The following is an 18,360-nucleotide window of genomic DNA, read 5'->3' as shown; positions in this document are numbered from 1 at the left end:
GGAGTGGTACTTGCATTTAGTGTTTTGGTTGATGTTTTACTTATTTTAATCACCCTAGGAAAGGTTATTCATAGCATTTCCTCTCTTTTTTCATTTTTCTCTATTTGTAATAATCTGAAATTTATTTTAAGTAATTCCTGTCTAGTTTTATCTTTTTTTCAAAATCTTTTTTCAACTTCATAAAAAGTGAATGTTCCAATTCTTTACCCACTTCCATCTGCACAGAAAGAAGCTTTAAAAAACAAGGACTCTTAGATGGAACAGAGTTTGATTTGCTCAAACATGTGATACTAAAATATGTCAAGGACAAAATTTGAAAGCACCCATCAATTAGGATTAAACGTCAATGGAGGTATCAGTCATGAATATTTATGAGCTGAATGAGAGCATCCAAATATATCTGAAATGTACTTAACAAAATGTATTTTGAAATGCAAAGATAACTGTTTTCATTTCCTAGACTTTGACAGAAGAAGTCAACAGAAATAAAAGAAAATGTAGAGAATATGTACGCTGTGATCAGTAATGTTTGTTAATAGATACAAATTAAATGGTGCGTCCCAGGGGCAGACAAGGCTGTTTCTGTTTTTGCAAGTGTATGCATGCACCTTCGTTCACCAAAAGGATTATATGTTAGGTGATAAAGGATGTTAAACTAAGTTTTTAAAGATATGATTCTGAAAATATTCTTTGTCCTGAACACACACACACACACACACACACACACACACACACACACAGAGTTTGATAACAGTATGGTAATGACACTACCCTCACCAAAATAGCAGCGGCAAATGATGGGAAATTAGCCTTTTTCACCCCAAAAGGGGAAGTTTAAATACCCTTAGGACAGCCATAAGCCATTAAAATTCACCCCCTCTACCTACACCCTTTTATATTAGCTGCAGGCATTTTCTTCAAAACACTGAGCTGAAATATCTTTTTAAAGTAGACTCCACAGCTTTTAAGTTAATTAATGCCTAAATAGCTGGGGACTGAACCCAGGACCTCATGCATGCTGAGCAGGTGCTCTCCCGCTGAGCCATACCCTCCCTCCGACTCCGCTGTGTTTCAGACGTCTCCATAGATTTGCCCTTTCTGGAATATCCTCAGATTGCAGTCACGCAGCGTGCAGCCTGTCCCTGTTGGTCCCTTTCACTTGGCAATGTGCATTTCAGCTTCCTCCATGTCTTTTCATGGCTTGATGGCTCATCTCCGTCTACTGCTGAGTGACGTTCCGTTGTCTGGACGGCCCACAGTTTACTTCTCCATCCCCTACCGAAGGACACCTTGGTTGCTTCCCGTTTGGGCAGTTGTGAATAAAGCTGCTGCAGGCACCCACGTGCTGCAGTTTCTTGTATGGATGTAAGATTTCAGCTCCTCGGGGTAAATACTGAGGGGCACACTTTCTGGTTCATACGGTGGCAGGATGTTTAGTTTTGTAAGAAACCATCCAACTGTCTTCCGAAATGGCTGTACCTACTGCTCTGCATCCCCGCCAGCCATGGAGGGGAGTTCCCATGGCTCCACACCCTCGCCAGCACTTGGTGTGACCACTGTTCTGGCTTTTCAACATTCTAACAGTTGTGTAGTGCTGTCCCCTTGTTTTACTTTGCAATATAGCCTAATGACGTGATGGAGAACGCTCTTTTCATACGATTATTTGCCGTTTGTATACACTCTTTGGTAAGGTGTCTGTTCAGATATTTTACCCATTGTTTGTTTTCTTAGTGTTGAGTTTTAAAAGTTCTTTGTATATTTTTGATAACAGCCCTTTTCCAAATGTATCTTTTACAAAAATTTTCTTCCAGCCTGTGGCTTGTCTTCTCATTCTCTTGAGAGAGTCTTTTGCAGAGCAGAAGTTTTAATATCAATGAAGCCCATCTTATCAATTCTTTCTTTTGTACCCTGGTGCTGTCTTTACCACGTTATCACCAAATTCCAAGTCATTTCGACTTTCTCCTATGTTACCATCCAGGAAGCTTCTGTTTTTGCATTTTACATTTAGGTTTATGACTTGACTTGACTTTTTAGAAGGAGTGAGGTCTGTGTCTAGATTCACTTTTTTAACATGTGGCCATCCAGTTAGTTGTTCTCACATCATTTGCTGGAAAGACTCTCTTCCCCATTGTACTTCCCTGACTCCTTTGTCAAGGACCACCTGACTACGTTTGTGAGGGTCTGCTTTCAGCTCTCTGTTCCATTTCACCCATTTGTCTGTCCTTTTGCCAGCACTACACTGTCTTGGTCAAGAAGTATCTTTTTATTCCAATGCTCGCTTACATATTCGCTATTTCCCCTGACTTCTTTGCCATCAAGGAAGGCATCAATAAATAAATATTTTTAAATGAATAAATTGGATGTCGGGTTAAAGAGGAAAACAAAACATCAGCGGCATTCATTGATCCGTCTCGTGTAGAAGCATGATGTGCTTGGAGCACGAGGGGGAAGTGGCTCAGCGGGAACTGGCGGTGATGTTGATCACAAGTGGGTAAATGTTGACACAAAGGGGATGAGGTCAAAGGTGGAGTTAGAGACACATTCATACTCATAAAAGTTTTCCACGTTAAGCAAACCAACAGAAGATCAGTAAGATTCACTCTTCTTTCAGCTTAGTTATAAAAAGGAAAAGAAAAGCAAACAAAATGGAAAAAGCACAGCAAACTATAGATAAAAGTAGGAAATTGAGGACAATGTGAATCAACAAAAGAAAAAAAATTGGCAAATTAATAGAAACGTGACAGTTGAGGATATAACCTATTTTCCTGCTCTTGACAGATTAAATGTGAATAATATGATTTAATTAATTGATGTATATGAAATTGTGTGGCTCCAGGTCTATTTATTAAACAACCAAATTTTCACAATTTAGTGTAATGCCAAATATTGAAAACCCTTTCTTCTAAACCAATTTATTGCCTTTGAATATACTCAACTTACAAATTTAGTAAAATCATTTTTAAGGAAAATTCATCTTAAATATAGTAAATGAATCTGAATCAATTTTTCCCTTTAATTTTTTTTCTCAGGCAGCGCTGCTTATCTGAACTGCAAAATATTAAAGTGATTTTAGTGACCATTTTCTGGGAACTCGTAGTAATGTAGATGCACAGAAGAAAAATCACTACCTCGGGGCCTACTTCTTTCAAAGAATCTGGGTTTAAAAGGGCTACGTGACTTTCCACAGCTACACTCTTAGGCACCGTTACTGAGGAACAGATGCTGAACCCCCACAGCATTAAAATGAACGCTTACCAACACAACATGATTTCCTTTATCTATGAAAATGTGGTATTATAATGTCAAGTGTTGTTTACCATATCAACTATTGAACTTTCAGAAGGGTTATTTATTTAAAACCCTTTCAGGCCTTTAATCCACCAATGGTACTTCCAGAAAATGCAAAGACTGTCAGGTAAATACACAAAATACACATTGAGGGATTTGGAAATAACCTGTTCATAGTAGTAAGGACTGAAGCAAGCTAATGTATAATAAGCGGTGCTTGTAAAGCAGCCACTGACACCCAGGCAGCTTCCTGAGGTGGCGCCTGCTCCTTATCATGGTCACCTCAGCATCCCTGCGGGGTGGGTGTGACTGCCTCTGCCTTCCACACAAACTTCTTGATGAGGAATCATTCAGGAGATAAGGGATGTGCTTCTTGTTACAAAGCAAACGGACAGGCTGAGAATTTGAATTCCCGGCTCCCTAACTCCATCTCCACCTCCTTCACCTCCTCCACTGCCTAACTGAGAAGAGCAAGCAGAGCAGATGGCTACGGCGGTGCGCACCGCGAGGCCCGCGCAGATGCGTGTAGGTGCGTGGCCCCTGCACGCCAAAGCACTGGAAACATCTTCGCAGAGAGCCATCCAGTACTACACAGGCTGTCTCTGATAGCTGCTTCTCCTCCCTGTTCCTATACATGCAGTCTAATTTGTCTCCCGTAAACACCTCACACCAGTCAGAATGGCCGTCATTGAAAAGTCCACAAATGGTAAATGCTGGAGAGGGTGTGGAGAAAAAGGAACCTTCTTAACGCTGTTGGTGGCAATGTAAATTGGTGCAGCCACTATGGAAAACAGTACGGAGGTTCCTTAAAAACTTGAATTTACTGCATGATCCAGAAGTCCCACTCCTGGGCATACATCGTGAGGAATCGCAAATTTGAAAAGGTACACGCAACCCAATGTTCACAGCAGCACTATTTACAATAACAAGGACATAGAAGCAACCTAAATGTCCATCAAGAGATGACTGAATAAAGAAGCTGCAGTATACATCAACAATGGAATACTACACAGCCATAAAAAAGTAATAAAATGCCACCTGCAGCAACATGGATGGATCTAGAAATCATACTAAGTGAAGTAAGCCAGAGAAAGACAAATATACTATGACAGCTTACATGTGGAATATAAAAAGACACAAATGAACTTATTTACAAAACAGAAACACTCATAGACATAGAAAACAAACTTACAGTTACCACAGGGGAAAGGAGGGGAGGGATAATTGGGAGTTGGAGATGTGCAGATAGTAACTAGTATATACAACATAGATAAACAACAAGGTCCTACTGAATAGTGCAGGGAACTATATTCAGTATCTTGTAGTAATGTATAAGGGAAAAGAATAGGAAAAAAATATATATATAACTGAATCACTATGCTGTACACCAGAAACTAACACAACACTGTAAATCCACTATGCTTCAATTAAAATACTTTTTAAAATGTTAGTTGTGTGTGTATTTTAATTTCATAAAAAAGACAGCTGAGCATATTTATTTATTATAAATAAGCCCAGTAAATTAGTCTTCAAATCAATCAGTAAAGTAGACAAAACCCTGTAAAATTTAATGAAAAAGCAGGAAAGATGGCAGAAGAGGAAATCAACAAAATTAGGCGTGGGAAGCAAGCTGAGTATGACAGAGGCAGAGAAGAGATGAAAGATTTGTAAGGCAATATTATGTACAGATCCCTACAGATAAACTGGAAATGTTTAGAAAGGTGGAGAATATCCTTCAAAAGTATAAAATACCAAAATTAAATAAACGATTTTAGAGGTAGTTGGAAATGCGTATAAATCAATAAAAGAAAAAAAGAGAAAAAGAGAAAGAAAGCCAAAAAAAAAAAAAAAAGAACTGATAGTCACAGCTCTGGGGTCACATAGATTTCCTGATGAGTTTTCTGAGTTTATTCAAGCTCAAACAATAAAATATAATTAATCCGGTGTATACATGTACACACACACACAGGATGGGGAGTCCATTGTATCACCAGACGCTTGTATAACTCTGATGAGAAAATCTGATGAATACAGAAAAAGGAAAAAAAAAAAAAAAGCATAGTTCACAGCAGTACACTCGACTCTTCAAAACTTCCTTTCAAACCTTTCCCAGAAAACAGGGAGAACAGTTACAAATGGAGCTGTTCCTGTTGGGAAAGGAGAGGTGGGTGTGGGACAGCGAAGGCAGGGTAGCACCTGGAACCTCACCTCCTGTTCTGAGTCACTTGGCAAAACCCTGAGCGTCATTAGACCCACCTCATCGTCCCCTCCAGATGTGCACTTGTGCAGTCGTGCGCAGCTGGAGAGACACTCAACAGTCCACAGACACAGGACCACTAACCTTCCGGGGGGCCTTCCCGAGTGCACTCACTTGTCCACATGCCGGGAACACTCAGTCATCAAAACTGGCGTCATCGGGGGAGCTGTGAAGAATACTGATGCTACGGTCCCACCAGCAAGACATTCTCAAGGAAGCAGTCTTGAGGGTGGCCTGGGCAGGCAGATTCTTAAAATCTGCCTTAATGAATGCAGTGTGCAAATCTGAGAACAGCTTATAGGTCACCTAGGCCTCCTGATAAAGTGCAGATTCTGGCTGGCTCCCTGCGGGAGAGGTCGGTGATGAGGGAGTAACTGCCGGGCCATGTTGCTGCTGCCGGTCTGCAGACCGCACTCGGAATGGCAGAGAGCAGAAGGAGTCTACCTTCTCCTCTCTGCAGTGTCCAGGAGCCCAGGTCCTTCTCCGCATCCTTGGCGTCATTTCGTGCCCTTCTTCCTACATCAGTGGGAAAACCCATGCTCGCTGGAGAGGGATTGCAGGAGACAGATTCCTCAAGCTCTGGCTGCAATCCACCCCCTTACCGGCCTTAATGCCTACACCAGCCACCCATCCCTCCCGTGGACTCAGACATGCCACGCTCCCATCTGAAGAAATCACGTGAGAATGGACTTCTCCCTCCCTCCCGGTCTCTATGAGATAGTGTGGCTGAACTAGACCCCTCCCCTCGCCAACAGACCATGACTCTCCCATCATGACCCCCTCAAAACAGGAGAAAATAAGTCTCTTTCTCTTCCCATTTTCTGTTTTCACCAACTGCCCCAAAGCTGCCTCCTGACATTAAAGCCCCTTGGGAACAATGACTCCTTTGTTATCCTGATTTCTTTTTTCCGTTGTTGTCTTAAACCAGGGTTTCTCCACACCTCTCCAGTGAAAGTGGTCTTTTCAAGGACACTGTAGGCGACGCCACACTCAATCCCATGGACCTCCCAGCACCATGTGACTCTCCCGCCTTGGAAAGCTCTCCTTGAGTGAGAAGCTGACACCTCGCTCTCCGCCCTCTTCCTCCCTGTCTCACTGGGTGCTTCTTCCCAGGCTCCTCTGTCTGCTTTCTGGTCCTCACGACCTGTAAACGATGCAAGGGTCCCGTCTTCGCCTTCACATGTTTCTATTTTCTTATCTACAGATACTCCCTCCAGGATCTCATCCAGCCTGAGGTCTTGGAACCCCACCTCTATGCTGATGATATTTCTATCTTCAGTCTGTATCTCTCACTTAAATGAAAGATTCATGCATTCAGCTCTTCTCCCCTAATGGTTCTACACGGATACACAATACTCATCTCAATCTCTCTTCCCAGCTTGACTGAGACATAACTGACATATAACATTATGTGAGTTGAAGATGTACATTTGATGATTTGATACACATACATAACAGCGAAATGATTATACCGCGACAGGGTTAGTTAGTGCCTCCATCACCTAGTTACATTCCCTTTTTATGGTGAGAACCTTTGAGATTTCCTCTATGAAGAGCTTTCAAAGTATATAAAACAGTACAGCTAACTAAAGTCACAATGCTGTCCGTTAGACCCTGGAACTTACTCATCTCACAGCAGGAAATGTCTGACCAACATCCCCGCATTTCCCCAGCCCCGAAAGCCCCAGCAACCACCCGTCTACGCTCTGCTTCTGTCACTTCTGCTTTTTACGATTCCACATATACGTGAGATCCTACCGTATGTCCTCCTCTGCCTTCTTTCACTTAGCATAGTTCCCTCAAGGTCCACCCCTGTTGTCACAAACGGCTTATCCAACCATGAGAAAGAAGGAACCACTCACCTTAATCTCAACATATCAAAATCTGATGCCCTCAAACTTCACCAATGTCATAACCACACACACACAGGAAGAAGAAAAGATCCTTACTTCCCTTGCAGCCCTGTCCATCTTAGTGTCAGCTCGACTCACACAAGACTCAGAAACTGCCTGAGCTCTTTCTTCACACCCTCTCACCCCTTGTTTCATGAAGTCCTATGGCACCCGTCTTCCAAGCACACACAGGTTCGCTTCCTCCACTTCCCCCTCTAGAACACCATCATTGCTCTCCTGGAGGACAGCAGTCACACTGTACCTGGAGTCCTCGCTGCACGCTTTCCCTCGTACAGCCTACTGCCACCACCGTAGGCAGAGACACACAGCACAGGTAACACCAGCCTCGGATCCAGCCTTGCAGCAGGTCACCGCTCTCCTGCCAGTGAACATCCATGTCCTTGAAAAGCACCGCGGCCCTACATGACCCTCTTCTGTGAATTCTCAACAGTCTAGTTCACACCACCCATCCCAAGGCATCCTGTAAGCCCTTCTCTGAGCCTTGAACACTCCAGTCACCCTTCAAGGCATGGGCGACGCCCGTTTCTTCTCAGAACGCTCCTCCCCAGAAAGCCACATGGCTCGCTCTGTCTGAGATGTGACCTTCTCCACGGGCTCATAAAACAGGCAGGGACACTTTTCACCAAGTATTTCTCAGTATTTTGAATTTATATTAAGAAAACTGAAAGTCGTGCTGGCAATACCAAGTGCATCTCGTTCTAATGAGACATTTATCTTGCTAGCTATTAAGACAAAACCTGTTGGAGTGGTGCTTCTCAAATTTAAACGCGCCATGAAACACCTGGGGCTCTTGTTAAAATGGAAATTCAGATTCAGTGGCTCCGGGGAGAGGACCGAGGATTTGCATTTCTGAGATGCTCCCAGGGGATGTCCATGAGGCAGCTGAGCTACAATGTGAGTAGAAGGTCCTTAGAGGGTTTTTTAAAAAACGTTTAGAAATATGAAGAAATACTGAAATATAAGAAGGAAAGTAAGCTATCTTGTGCTCTCCCTACTCTTAATTTACCACTGGTAACATGTTGGAATATTTGTTTTTTCTTCATATGTAGAGCTTGGGTATCTCTTTTATGGTTCATTAAAACAATAAGCAAGCACAAAGCAAGCAGCAGTCAGCCAGCGCATCGGCGCTGAGTATATAAAAGTAAGCGGACACTGAGCCCCCCACCCTGCCCCTGGTTCAGCGCACTTACAGCGACGGGAGTGAAAGAGAAGGCAGGCAGAGGGCAACACTCCAGCTTCCGTTGCTCGGATGGGACAAGGCACATACCGCCCTGTAAACCTGTAGGCTTTGGCAAGTGCCACCACTCAACATTCCGTTCCACGCATTAAAAACCCAGACAAGTTTAACAACAGCTCACAATCAACTCAGAGAACTTTGCACGTAATTTCTCCGTAACATTCATAGACGAGTTTTATCACTGATACTCCGGCTGCATAATGGATAATTGTACGGCGAAGACAGACACAGTGTCAAACATCATGGGAACTCAAGAAAAGCATTTCAGGAAGTTCAGTCTGAGTGAGCACACACATCTTGTGGTATTTTGCTTGATTTCCATTATGGAAACAATTTTATTCCGTGGATAGACACTATTACCTCAACTATGACAACCATCTCATTAAAATGGCATTACGTTTTAGCATCAAATTGGATGTTCTGAAAATTGATAAAGGAGCTAATTCATTTCTTTGTTCAGAAAAACAGTCTTTGAACAATGGTTTAACTGGGGCACTGTAAGTCTTTTTTAATGTTTTTGTTTCTGGACATTGCAGACAGCAGTGGCCGGACAGACAAGACACGTACAAGAACCACAACCCCTCTCTCCTCACACTACACTGGGGCTGCTCACTTGTCCGCTGACCTCCTTAGCATCCACTCCTTCGCTTCATACTCATGAACTGCACCTCTGCTAACTGTCTGCCACCGTGCTAGCTGACCCCGGGAACAGAGAGACGATTAAGGATACTTCTCTACCTTTGAGGTTCGCAGTTGAAAAGGAAATCATGTAAGTGGTTAAGTATTAATTCCTCAAGGGAAGGGAGAGGGAATGGAACTGTAGTATTGTGGGCAGAGACTGACCAGACTGATCTGCCGGAATCTTGGTTTTAATAGGTCTTGAAGGATTAAAAAGTTACCAAGTGTATTCTAACTTTTTCATTCTCTTGGGGTAAACAGAGGAATTTGATGTACGTGCACAGTATGAAAAGGCCTGGAGACAGTTTCAACATGGCCAAGGTGGAAACAGTCGGGGGGGAGGGGTGTGGAAAAAATGAAACCTGAGAAAGTGTGAGGCCAGATTTTGACAGACTTTCTTTCTCAATAGAGAGCTTTCCTAGAACAAAGGGACACAGTTTTGCCCAATGGCACCAACATTTAAAAGGGACAACACTTTCAAAGTTTATGCAAATTAAACTATTACATTTACAAAGGACTAGTGCGTGTATTCCTTTGGCAGCGTAGGGGGAAAAAAATACCTGCGTCTGGTGCCTACTCACAGGAAGAGTAAGAGAAAAACACCATTAGACGGTGCCCCAAAATGAATGCATCCTTCTGCGAGTCATTCTTCTTGTGGCAGAAAAGCCAGGCAGAAGTTGGAAGCTGAGGTGTTTCTAGAAAGCAGGAATGTCTCCATCTCTTTCATTTTGTAAAAACGCTTAGTTTAAATCTATCGTAAAGTTTTGAATATATTTAATAAAACTGTCTTGCTTGCACTTTGATGAAAACTAGCAATCCTTCCCATCACTCTTCTCCACCTCTAGAATCCAGAGTCATGCTGTTTAAATTACTTTACCTGTTTCTTCAGGTATTTACTTTCTATTTTTCAAATAGCAAGCAGATGCTACCTTTGAATGTTTCAGCTTTAGAAATTATCTACCTATTATTTATTGACTTCTGTCTGTTACCACTTCCCCTCAAATACTTTTCTTCTCCTATCTCTACCTTCATACAACCATCACAGGTATTAGCTATTCAGTATACTTTGTTTATATTATTAAAGTTGTCTATCTATTATTCACAGCCAAACCAAGTAATGCACAGTGATTGCATGCTCATTGTACAGCTCTTTGGTTTTCCTGGAATTAGTAATTGTTTTTACTTATAAGCTTGCCTAATTTTTATTTAGTTCTTGTTGAGTTATAACCAATTTCTCCCACAGAAGCATACATCTGTTCCCAAAAATATTCAGACACATCTTTGTCATCTTGAACCACTGGATAGACTGTCTCCAGACATGGTATGTAGCTCCCATACTGATATTTCTCTTCACATTAACTTTTGCAATTTCTTTGGCTTCTCTCTCATCTTGACACTTCTCTCATAGACATTACGTCTTTACCTTCAACTGTTTCTCTTTTGGTAAAGCATACTTTTTAGTACTTCCTTCAGAAAAGAGAATATTTTTGAGATTTTTCAGTATCTGCAAATACTTACATTTCAGACTTGATCGATAATTTTGCTCAGTATTGGATTCCAGGTGAGGAATAATTTTCTGATGGGTTTTTGAAGGTGCTGCTCCACTGGCTTCTAGTCTCAAGCATTTCTGTTTACAAAGTTCCATAGCAACGTGATTACTGATTACTTTTATGTCAAGGTAGAGTTTCTTGACCTTGAAAACTACAAATTAGGTTAAATTCTTCATTCAAAATCATCAATAGTCCAGTTCATTCCCCATCTGTCTACCAGCAGCTGACAGCAGAATTCCTCTCTCGAGAAACAGATCAACCCACAGGGAAAGAACTTTGGATGCTTTGACTGGTGGTACCATAGCAAAAATCCATGGTCTCTACTGAGTTACTGTATTGTGAAGTCCACCATAAGAAGACTAAAGCTCAAGCTGACATTTTAGTGTCACTCTCGAAGTGGACTGGTCAGTTCAGGATGACCAAACAGTGTAAGTTTTAACACGATGAATAGACCAAGCCAAACAAAAAGGAGCTAAAAAAGGAACTCAGAGGGAACAGAAATTTATTCTTAAAGGAAGGTGTCTCTGCTGTTTCTTCTTTTGTCTTCTAAAGTTGGATGCTTTGTGCATTAATTTAGAGACTTTCTTCTTACAAACAGAGCTAGGTGAGCATTACGGTATAAAATGTTAAAATATGACATCTTTCTGGACAAAGGTGAGGAATATCTACTAAAATAAAATCAGCATAAAGGTAAGATGCATTGGATGATCAAATGAGATTCACTGTGAAGTCTTACCTGGCATGGAACTTCACTAATAATTGGATGCTGATGACTGCAGACTTGCCTTCCCACACAGGCAATCTGTTCTTGTTTCCTCTGACACTCTGCCCTTGGTTTAACATACGCGCTCTCTTACTGAGTTAAGGGAACATCCTCCACACAGAAGGGAGCTACTGCTTGCATGAAACATCTCCTTTTATGCTCAGTTAGTTACATCGCTTCTGCAACAGCTCCTGGGGAGGATGTCCCTAAACTCAAATGATACTAGGTAGGCCAGTTACATTCTGTTGGAAGTGGACAGATACGGACTCTCCCATTAGGAACCACCGTTTCAGCGTCTGCCGAGAGGTCTGATAGTGATCTGATATTCTCTGGGGAGAATGGCCCTGGTCTCCTTTCTTTCTTTTTCTCAGTATCTTTAGTCAGAAAAGAAAATGGGTCCCCAGACGGCCACTAAGCCTTTCTTTTCCGTATATGTTAAAATTTCGGCATTTTTTTCTGAACTATTTTTCTTTTATTCTTAAATTTTCAAACATCAAAAAAATACAGAGAGTTAGTCAAGATTCAAGTGTTCAGATACCTTTAGGAAGTTAGATGAGCTAATATCAGTATTTTAAGACAAGCACAAGAAAGCAATAGTAGAAAAGTTTCCTGGGGACTTCTTGTAAGGAATGGGCACTTGTCCAAAAAAAAAAAAAAAGGAGATTGTTCTGGACATACCCTACTTCTCTGTTCAACTCTATTGTCAAAAGGTCTGGAAATATCCATATTGCCTACTGGTGATGAAATAACTTCTGATTCCTTTTCACTTTAATAGTTGTTGCAGTTTCTCTTCCGCTGTTACCCTATACTTAGAGAATTTATTGGCCGCCAAATGGTCCACACGTGTTTTGGGTTATTACACCCACAGAGCGTTCTTGTTCAGCTTTAGCGCATGAAACCCACTGCGGCAGTCTCGGGCACTGGGAAACCGTATTCTCACAAACAGTAGCTGTTCCTGCAGTCAAACTGCATATGGGGCCAATGAATCACCAGACTTCTGACCTAGGAAAAGCGGCATAAATCAATGGTGCTCTGTAAATAATGTATTAGACTGGATACTCAATAAGTTTCACACTGAAGTCTGGGAGGAGGGGGCCTTGGGTCCGGCAGAGTAGAGATTAATGAGGCTGTGTGTATTTCCTGCTCTGTGGGTAAATAACTCAATATTTGCCAAGAAAGTCATTGATGGAAAACAGTAGACCTTGCATTTACACATTCTGTATTTTGAGACCATACTCAATAGAAATTAATTACGTGCTACAGTATCTATGATTAAATACATCTTTAGGGGAAACTAGAAAACTCACTAAAAGGAAATGGAAGAAAAAGGAAGCAAATTCTGAGCAGCAGTAGCAGAAACAAAAACAAACTTAAGTTGTGAGCACAGCCATTCGAAGCATGTCAAGAAGAGCCCCGTGTCCCTCATAGTTGTCACGTTCCTGTGCCGTCTAATCAGTACTTGCTGGGGCCTGTTCCTGTTTCCTCAAGAAGGAAAGTCCGAGGCTGGTGGGACGGAGGTCCCGAAGACAGGATAAAAGACGTCCAGATAAAGGGAAGAACATGGTGAAAGGCCTCACCGTTTCGGGGAAGACCGACTTTAACTGCATACGACGCTTAGGTTCTCCATGCACTAGACGCGGCCGGACTGTCGGCACCGTCACTTATCACCCCCCGACCTGCCCAGTCCAAGTGTCAACCCTACAGCCGTTCCTCACTCTGCTCCAGACCACACAGTAGGAGCTTTGCAGCGGGCTGGGTGCAGGACACAGGGGAGGGACTTCAGTGCAGCCCACACGTGGCCCTGGAGGGTGGCCAACGGCCGTAGCTCTTCTGCAGGCCTGTTTGCCTTACGCTCTGCTGAGTGGTTCACGTATAGTTCCCGAGGCCTTCTGATCTCCATCCACAGCGGGTGGAATGGCAGCCAAGAGGCGAAGGGCTCAACGCCTTTCTGTCGCAGCACCCTCCCACCAAAGCCGAGATGCAAACGTAAGTCCCACAGTGTCATGGTGCCTGAGTTTTGCTTATGTAATAAACTGGGATCTTCTTACATAGCAAGGACGGGGCACCAGAACGCACACCTATTTCATATTAAAATTTTATAAAAATATCATTGTATTTCTCTAAGAAATGACCACGATATGGGGAAATTAATATTGCTGTGGCATTCTAATTCCCTCATAATAATGCTTAATAGTATTAAAATGTGTCCTGTAGATGGAATGTTTGTGTCCCCCCTCCCCCAAATTCAGATGTTGAAGTCCTAGCCCCCTGCCATGTGATGGCATTAGGAGGTGGGGCCTTTGGGAGGTGATGAGCTCGTGAGGGTGCAGCCGCATGAATGGGGTAGTGCCCTTACAAAAGACCCCAGAGACAAGACATAGTGAGAAGATGATGAAATGAGAAGCAGGTCCTCACCAGACACTGAATTTCCTGAAAATGCAATCTCGGACTGTCCAGCCTCCAGAAATATTAGAAATAAATGTCTGTTGGTCATAACCCACAGAGTCTATGGGATTCCTTCAGAACAGCCCAAATGAGCTAAGACAAGAGTTTGGGCTTTTGATGAACTAGGACACAAAGCACCTATGAAGACGTTTAGGCCAAAACGGGGCTTGTGTTCCAAATGGATTTAGTTTCTACCCACTTGTTAATGCATATTGGAAAAGAAAAGCCCGAATTGCAGAAAATGAAGCTAAATTGGTTAGTTCCCCCAACAGTAAGCCTGTAAAAATATATAATTTTACTTTTGTAAGACTTACTTCTTAATCTATATAAATTAATGTACCCCAGTTTAAAGATGCACAAGAAACGATACAAAGAAAAGAGGAAACCAGTGACAAAGCAGGAGGAAAACACAGGAAGGGAGTAAATTTAGCTAAAAGTGGGCAGTTGATGTGGTTAGAATCAGGCTAAACAGCAAAAGTGAAATGCCAAACTAAAAATAATGAGCAAACCTGCACGTGAGCTGGGACGGTGCATTAAGCACACACAACACATCGCATACAACTCAGACTAAGTATGCTGGGCGAGCAGAGGGGGAAGAAGTGTGAAGATGGAACACGGGAATAAAACGTGTAGCACCGCCAGCTCCGGATCAGAAAACTGTCACCTCTAAGGATTCTGATTTTGGTAAACAGAGGAAAAGTCAAGTAGAAAAACTTACATGGTTAGATTCAGTGATTATTTTACACCAGAATCTCTGAAATTCTATCTTAACACAGGATGTTGTTATTCAAAATTGTTTTCCAAAAATATTCATTTGTCTCACTGAACAAATGTATGTCTACTTAAAGAAACTGGAAAATAATTCGTTTACCTAGAGAATCCAGAATGAAGCCAAATGAAGGCAATAGCGGATCTACATACAATGAAAACCCAATAAAACAATTACAGAGTATCACCTTCAGGTTCCGTTACGTTTAAGCCTTACAGGTGGTACAGTCAGTGTGAGTATCAGCAACATAACTGCACGTGATGAATTAAAAGAACAAATGCACATTAGCTGTCATCTTAACATTCCAACCTTCTGGTAAATCTACCTTCAAGATGTTCCCCTTCAGCCGAATGACGTATTTATGTGGATTCAAAATTCCTGTGAGCATTAATGGGAACTCTGATGCTGTAATGAATGCAAAAGCAGGATGTTAGGGTGACCCATTAGATGCTGTATTTAATTTATTCCTGAAAATACATAATACTGCTTTGCTGTGGCTATTCCAACCCGGGTAATTGGTTGCAATTAAAATAATGAGATATGCTAAATAATGACACCCGCAGTACCAGCGCAGAGTGATGTGTCATTTATAATTCCTATGTCATTTTTATGCTGATACACTTCTTCCTAATTATAATAATCTCTGAGCTAACAGGAATACGTTTCGTCAGATGCATTATATTCCGGAGGAATTACTTCACATTAACTATGTTAATGTGAAAACCATCTGACTGCACCTAAAAAAATAATGTCGACATGTAATTTGGAAAATGAACTTTGGAAGACTGTTCGGTGCTACCTACAACCTGAATACATGCTTACTCTGTGACCCGGCATTTCCCCTCCTGGGTGAATATCCAGCATAAATTTGTATGTGTTTTCACCAAAAGACATGTGTAGGAATGGTGACACTGCCACTCTGTAGTATTTTTAAGCTACAGACTTTTGAGAATAAAATTAAGGCCTTCTCTCTGACCTGCTTGAGTTTGGAAGCAGTGATGACGCTTTGGAAATTGGATATGGGCACTTCGTGGCAGAATATTTCCCTAATTATTACTTGTGATTTAAAGCAGGTTAGTTCAAACTACTAGGTATAAAATAAATGAGATATAAGGATATAGTGTACATTCCAGGGAATAGAACCAGTATTTTATAGTAACTTTAAATGGAGTGTAATCTATAAAAATATAAACCTCTATGTTCTACCCTTGAAACTAATATAACATTGCAAATCAACTTTGCTCTAATGAAAAAAAAAAATAGTTCGTATCCTTGATAAGATGATAGTTAATATTAGGCAGGTACTATTTATTGAAGGCTGTGTGTAAAACCAGATATCCTGGTTGCCTGTGTGAACATTGTTCTGATTAGCTGACATGTATGAACTCCGTTAACCTTGAAAACACCTTTATGAAAATTATTATGCCTTTTTAAACAGCAAGAAAATGAGATCTCTAGATCAAAGTCAAATAAATAGTAAGTGACAGGTGCTATGAAGAAAACCAACCAGGAAAATGTTCCGGAGGCTGAGTGGTAGGGTTCCTTCATACTGTACGCTTAGGCCTGGCTTTTTTGAAGTGACACCGAAACTAACACCTGAAGTTAAGAAGGACTCAAGACATGTGGACGTCCCGGGGAAGATTATTCCAAGCAGAGGGAGCAGCTCTGTAGGAATTAGTGGAGCATGTCTGAGGAACTGAAGAAGCAGCCAGTGGAGCTGAAAGGTCATGGTGGAGGGGTGGGGGGTGGGGGTGACCCTGGAGAGGGCAGTAAAGGACGTCACCTAAGGCCCTTCAGGCCAGGCTGTCGGTTCTGCTTCCACTGAAATGTGATTGGAAGGACTAGAGGTTCTGAGCAGGAGCGATAAGTCACAACCCAAACCATGGAATTCTTGGTAAATGGATCCTGAGTTGTGTCAAGAGGAAGAGTGGTGGCTGGGAGACCGCGAGGAAGCTCTCCTAACAACAAAGATGAAATGACGGCAGCCTGGGAAAGTATCGCTAGTAGAAATGAAGGAAATTGGATAGATCTGGGATGGAACTTAAAAGGAGAGTCGGCAAGGCTTGTTAATAGAGTCTGTGAATGGAAGGGGGACGAGAGAAAGGAATCAGATGTGTAAAGCTGGGTCCTCAGGCTGTTTACCGAGATGGAGACACTGGGACAGAGGGTGTCCTTCAAAGCAGCGGAGGAGGAGCCACGATATACATGAGTTTTTGCAACAAAGACCAGGTAGTTGGAAGACCCAAAGATTACAGTTAGTTAGCCAGATATCTCAAGTGAAGGAATTTAGCACTTTTCTGTGTGTGGGAAGGTGCAAAGGGTCAAGCTCATTGAAACCGTTCTTTGATACGCGCCTAGCTGTCCAGGGGCCAGTATCCTGTTCTTTCACACCCCGAGTCCCTCGGGGCACCCTTGAGGGTGGAAGCCGAGGCCTGGCGGCCTGCTGGCCTCCTGAGCTGGCTCTGGCTCGCTGTCAGGGTGGCGGTGGTGGCTGACGGCCTGGGGGCCACAGCATCCTTTGCTTACTGATACGGCAGGCAGTATTTTTCATCCACATCATGTTTGTTCTTCCTTGGTGTCATTATCCTTCACAGATGTGATGTGTCACTGACCCCTGAGACAGAATTATGTAGGTGTCTCCCCTTTTGCCGAGTCATCTCAGGAAAGAAACACGGTCCACTGTGCGATGCCCACGGATGGGTTTGACAGGGAGGCTGCTTTATGTCCCAGAATTGTAGCCTCAACGTAACCGAGGAAAGGACTCTGGACACCCCCAAGAAACTTGAGACTCTCAGGGAGACAAGCCATTAACAGCCTCAATAAAAGACAGTCACGTCCGTTCATTCGATGCCCACATACGCTGACAAACATAACGTGATGCGCCAACTCCCAGACGAAGACAAAGCACAAAATGAAAACAAAAAGAATAAATCAGGACGCAATCCATCAGAGACCCTGGAGGAACTTGGTGCTCCTAGGTATGCAGACTTCAGTTCCCTGAGCAGCTTGGGTGGAGAATTTAGGTTGACATGTATTGAAAGAGAAGCCAAAGAGATTCATTGCTCTCCTATTTTCTTTTGCTCATAAGAGAAAACACACATTTATTTGCAGAAACACATCTCTTCCTTCCCCTGAGCCCCTTGCCAACTCCCAAACTAAAATTCAAGGAATGTTTTGTTGTGTGGGCTGTTATGAGCGACAGATATGTACAATAATGCACCTGCAAATTACAAAACCTCTACTCATACAGGAATCTCTCTACAGAGAGATTCTGTAGAGAAAAGATGGGCAGAGAATATCCAGCTGTCTCTCAGGAGACACGTTCTGGAAGGTCCAGGAAGTGTGCATGCCTGATACCCCGATAATCTCTGCTGACGCCAGAAAGACTGCACACGTTCAAGCATCAACACCTCAACTGAAGCTCTCCCCCCACCCCCATCCGCCCCGTATCCAGACATTT

General features: G+C 42.5%; 1 protein-coding gene across 12 annotated transcripts in view; it reads left to right on the top strand.

Moving 5' to 3' along the window:
• The window catches only part of PNPLA4 (patatin like phospholipase domain containing 4), an 84,634-nt gene that overhangs the window by 53,425 nt on the left and 12,849 nt on the right, over nt 1-18,360 (top strand). For 3 of the 12 annotated variants that reach the window (XM_032475321.1, XM_032475323.1, XM_032475331.1), the window contains one exon: nt 3,030-4,303. The exons of 2 other annotated variants lie outside the window; for them this stretch is intronic. In XM_032475321.1, coding sequence (XP_032331212.1) covers nt 3,030-3,047 — 18 coding nt within the window. In that variant the 3' untranslated portion in view covers nt 3,048-4,303. Of the gene's footprint in view, nt 1-3,029; nt 4,304-9,231; nt 9,603-9,919; nt 10,438-10,616; nt 10,695-18,360 lie in introns of those variants that run through there. 7 more of the 12 variants (XR_004318045.1, XR_004318047.1, XM_032475322.1 and 4 more) reach the window with 5 other exon arrangements.

Source organism: Camelus ferus, chromosome X (assembly GCF_009834535.1).
Source record: "Camelus ferus isolate YT-003-E chromosome X, BCGSAC_Cfer_1.0, whole genome shotgun sequence".
Classification (NCBI taxonomy): domain Eukaryota; kingdom Metazoa; phylum Chordata; class Mammalia; order Artiodactyla; family Camelidae; genus Camelus; species Camelus ferus.
The sequence above is the reverse complement of the archived record's forward strand: the minus strand, read 5'-3'. Positions and strand labels throughout refer to the sequence as shown.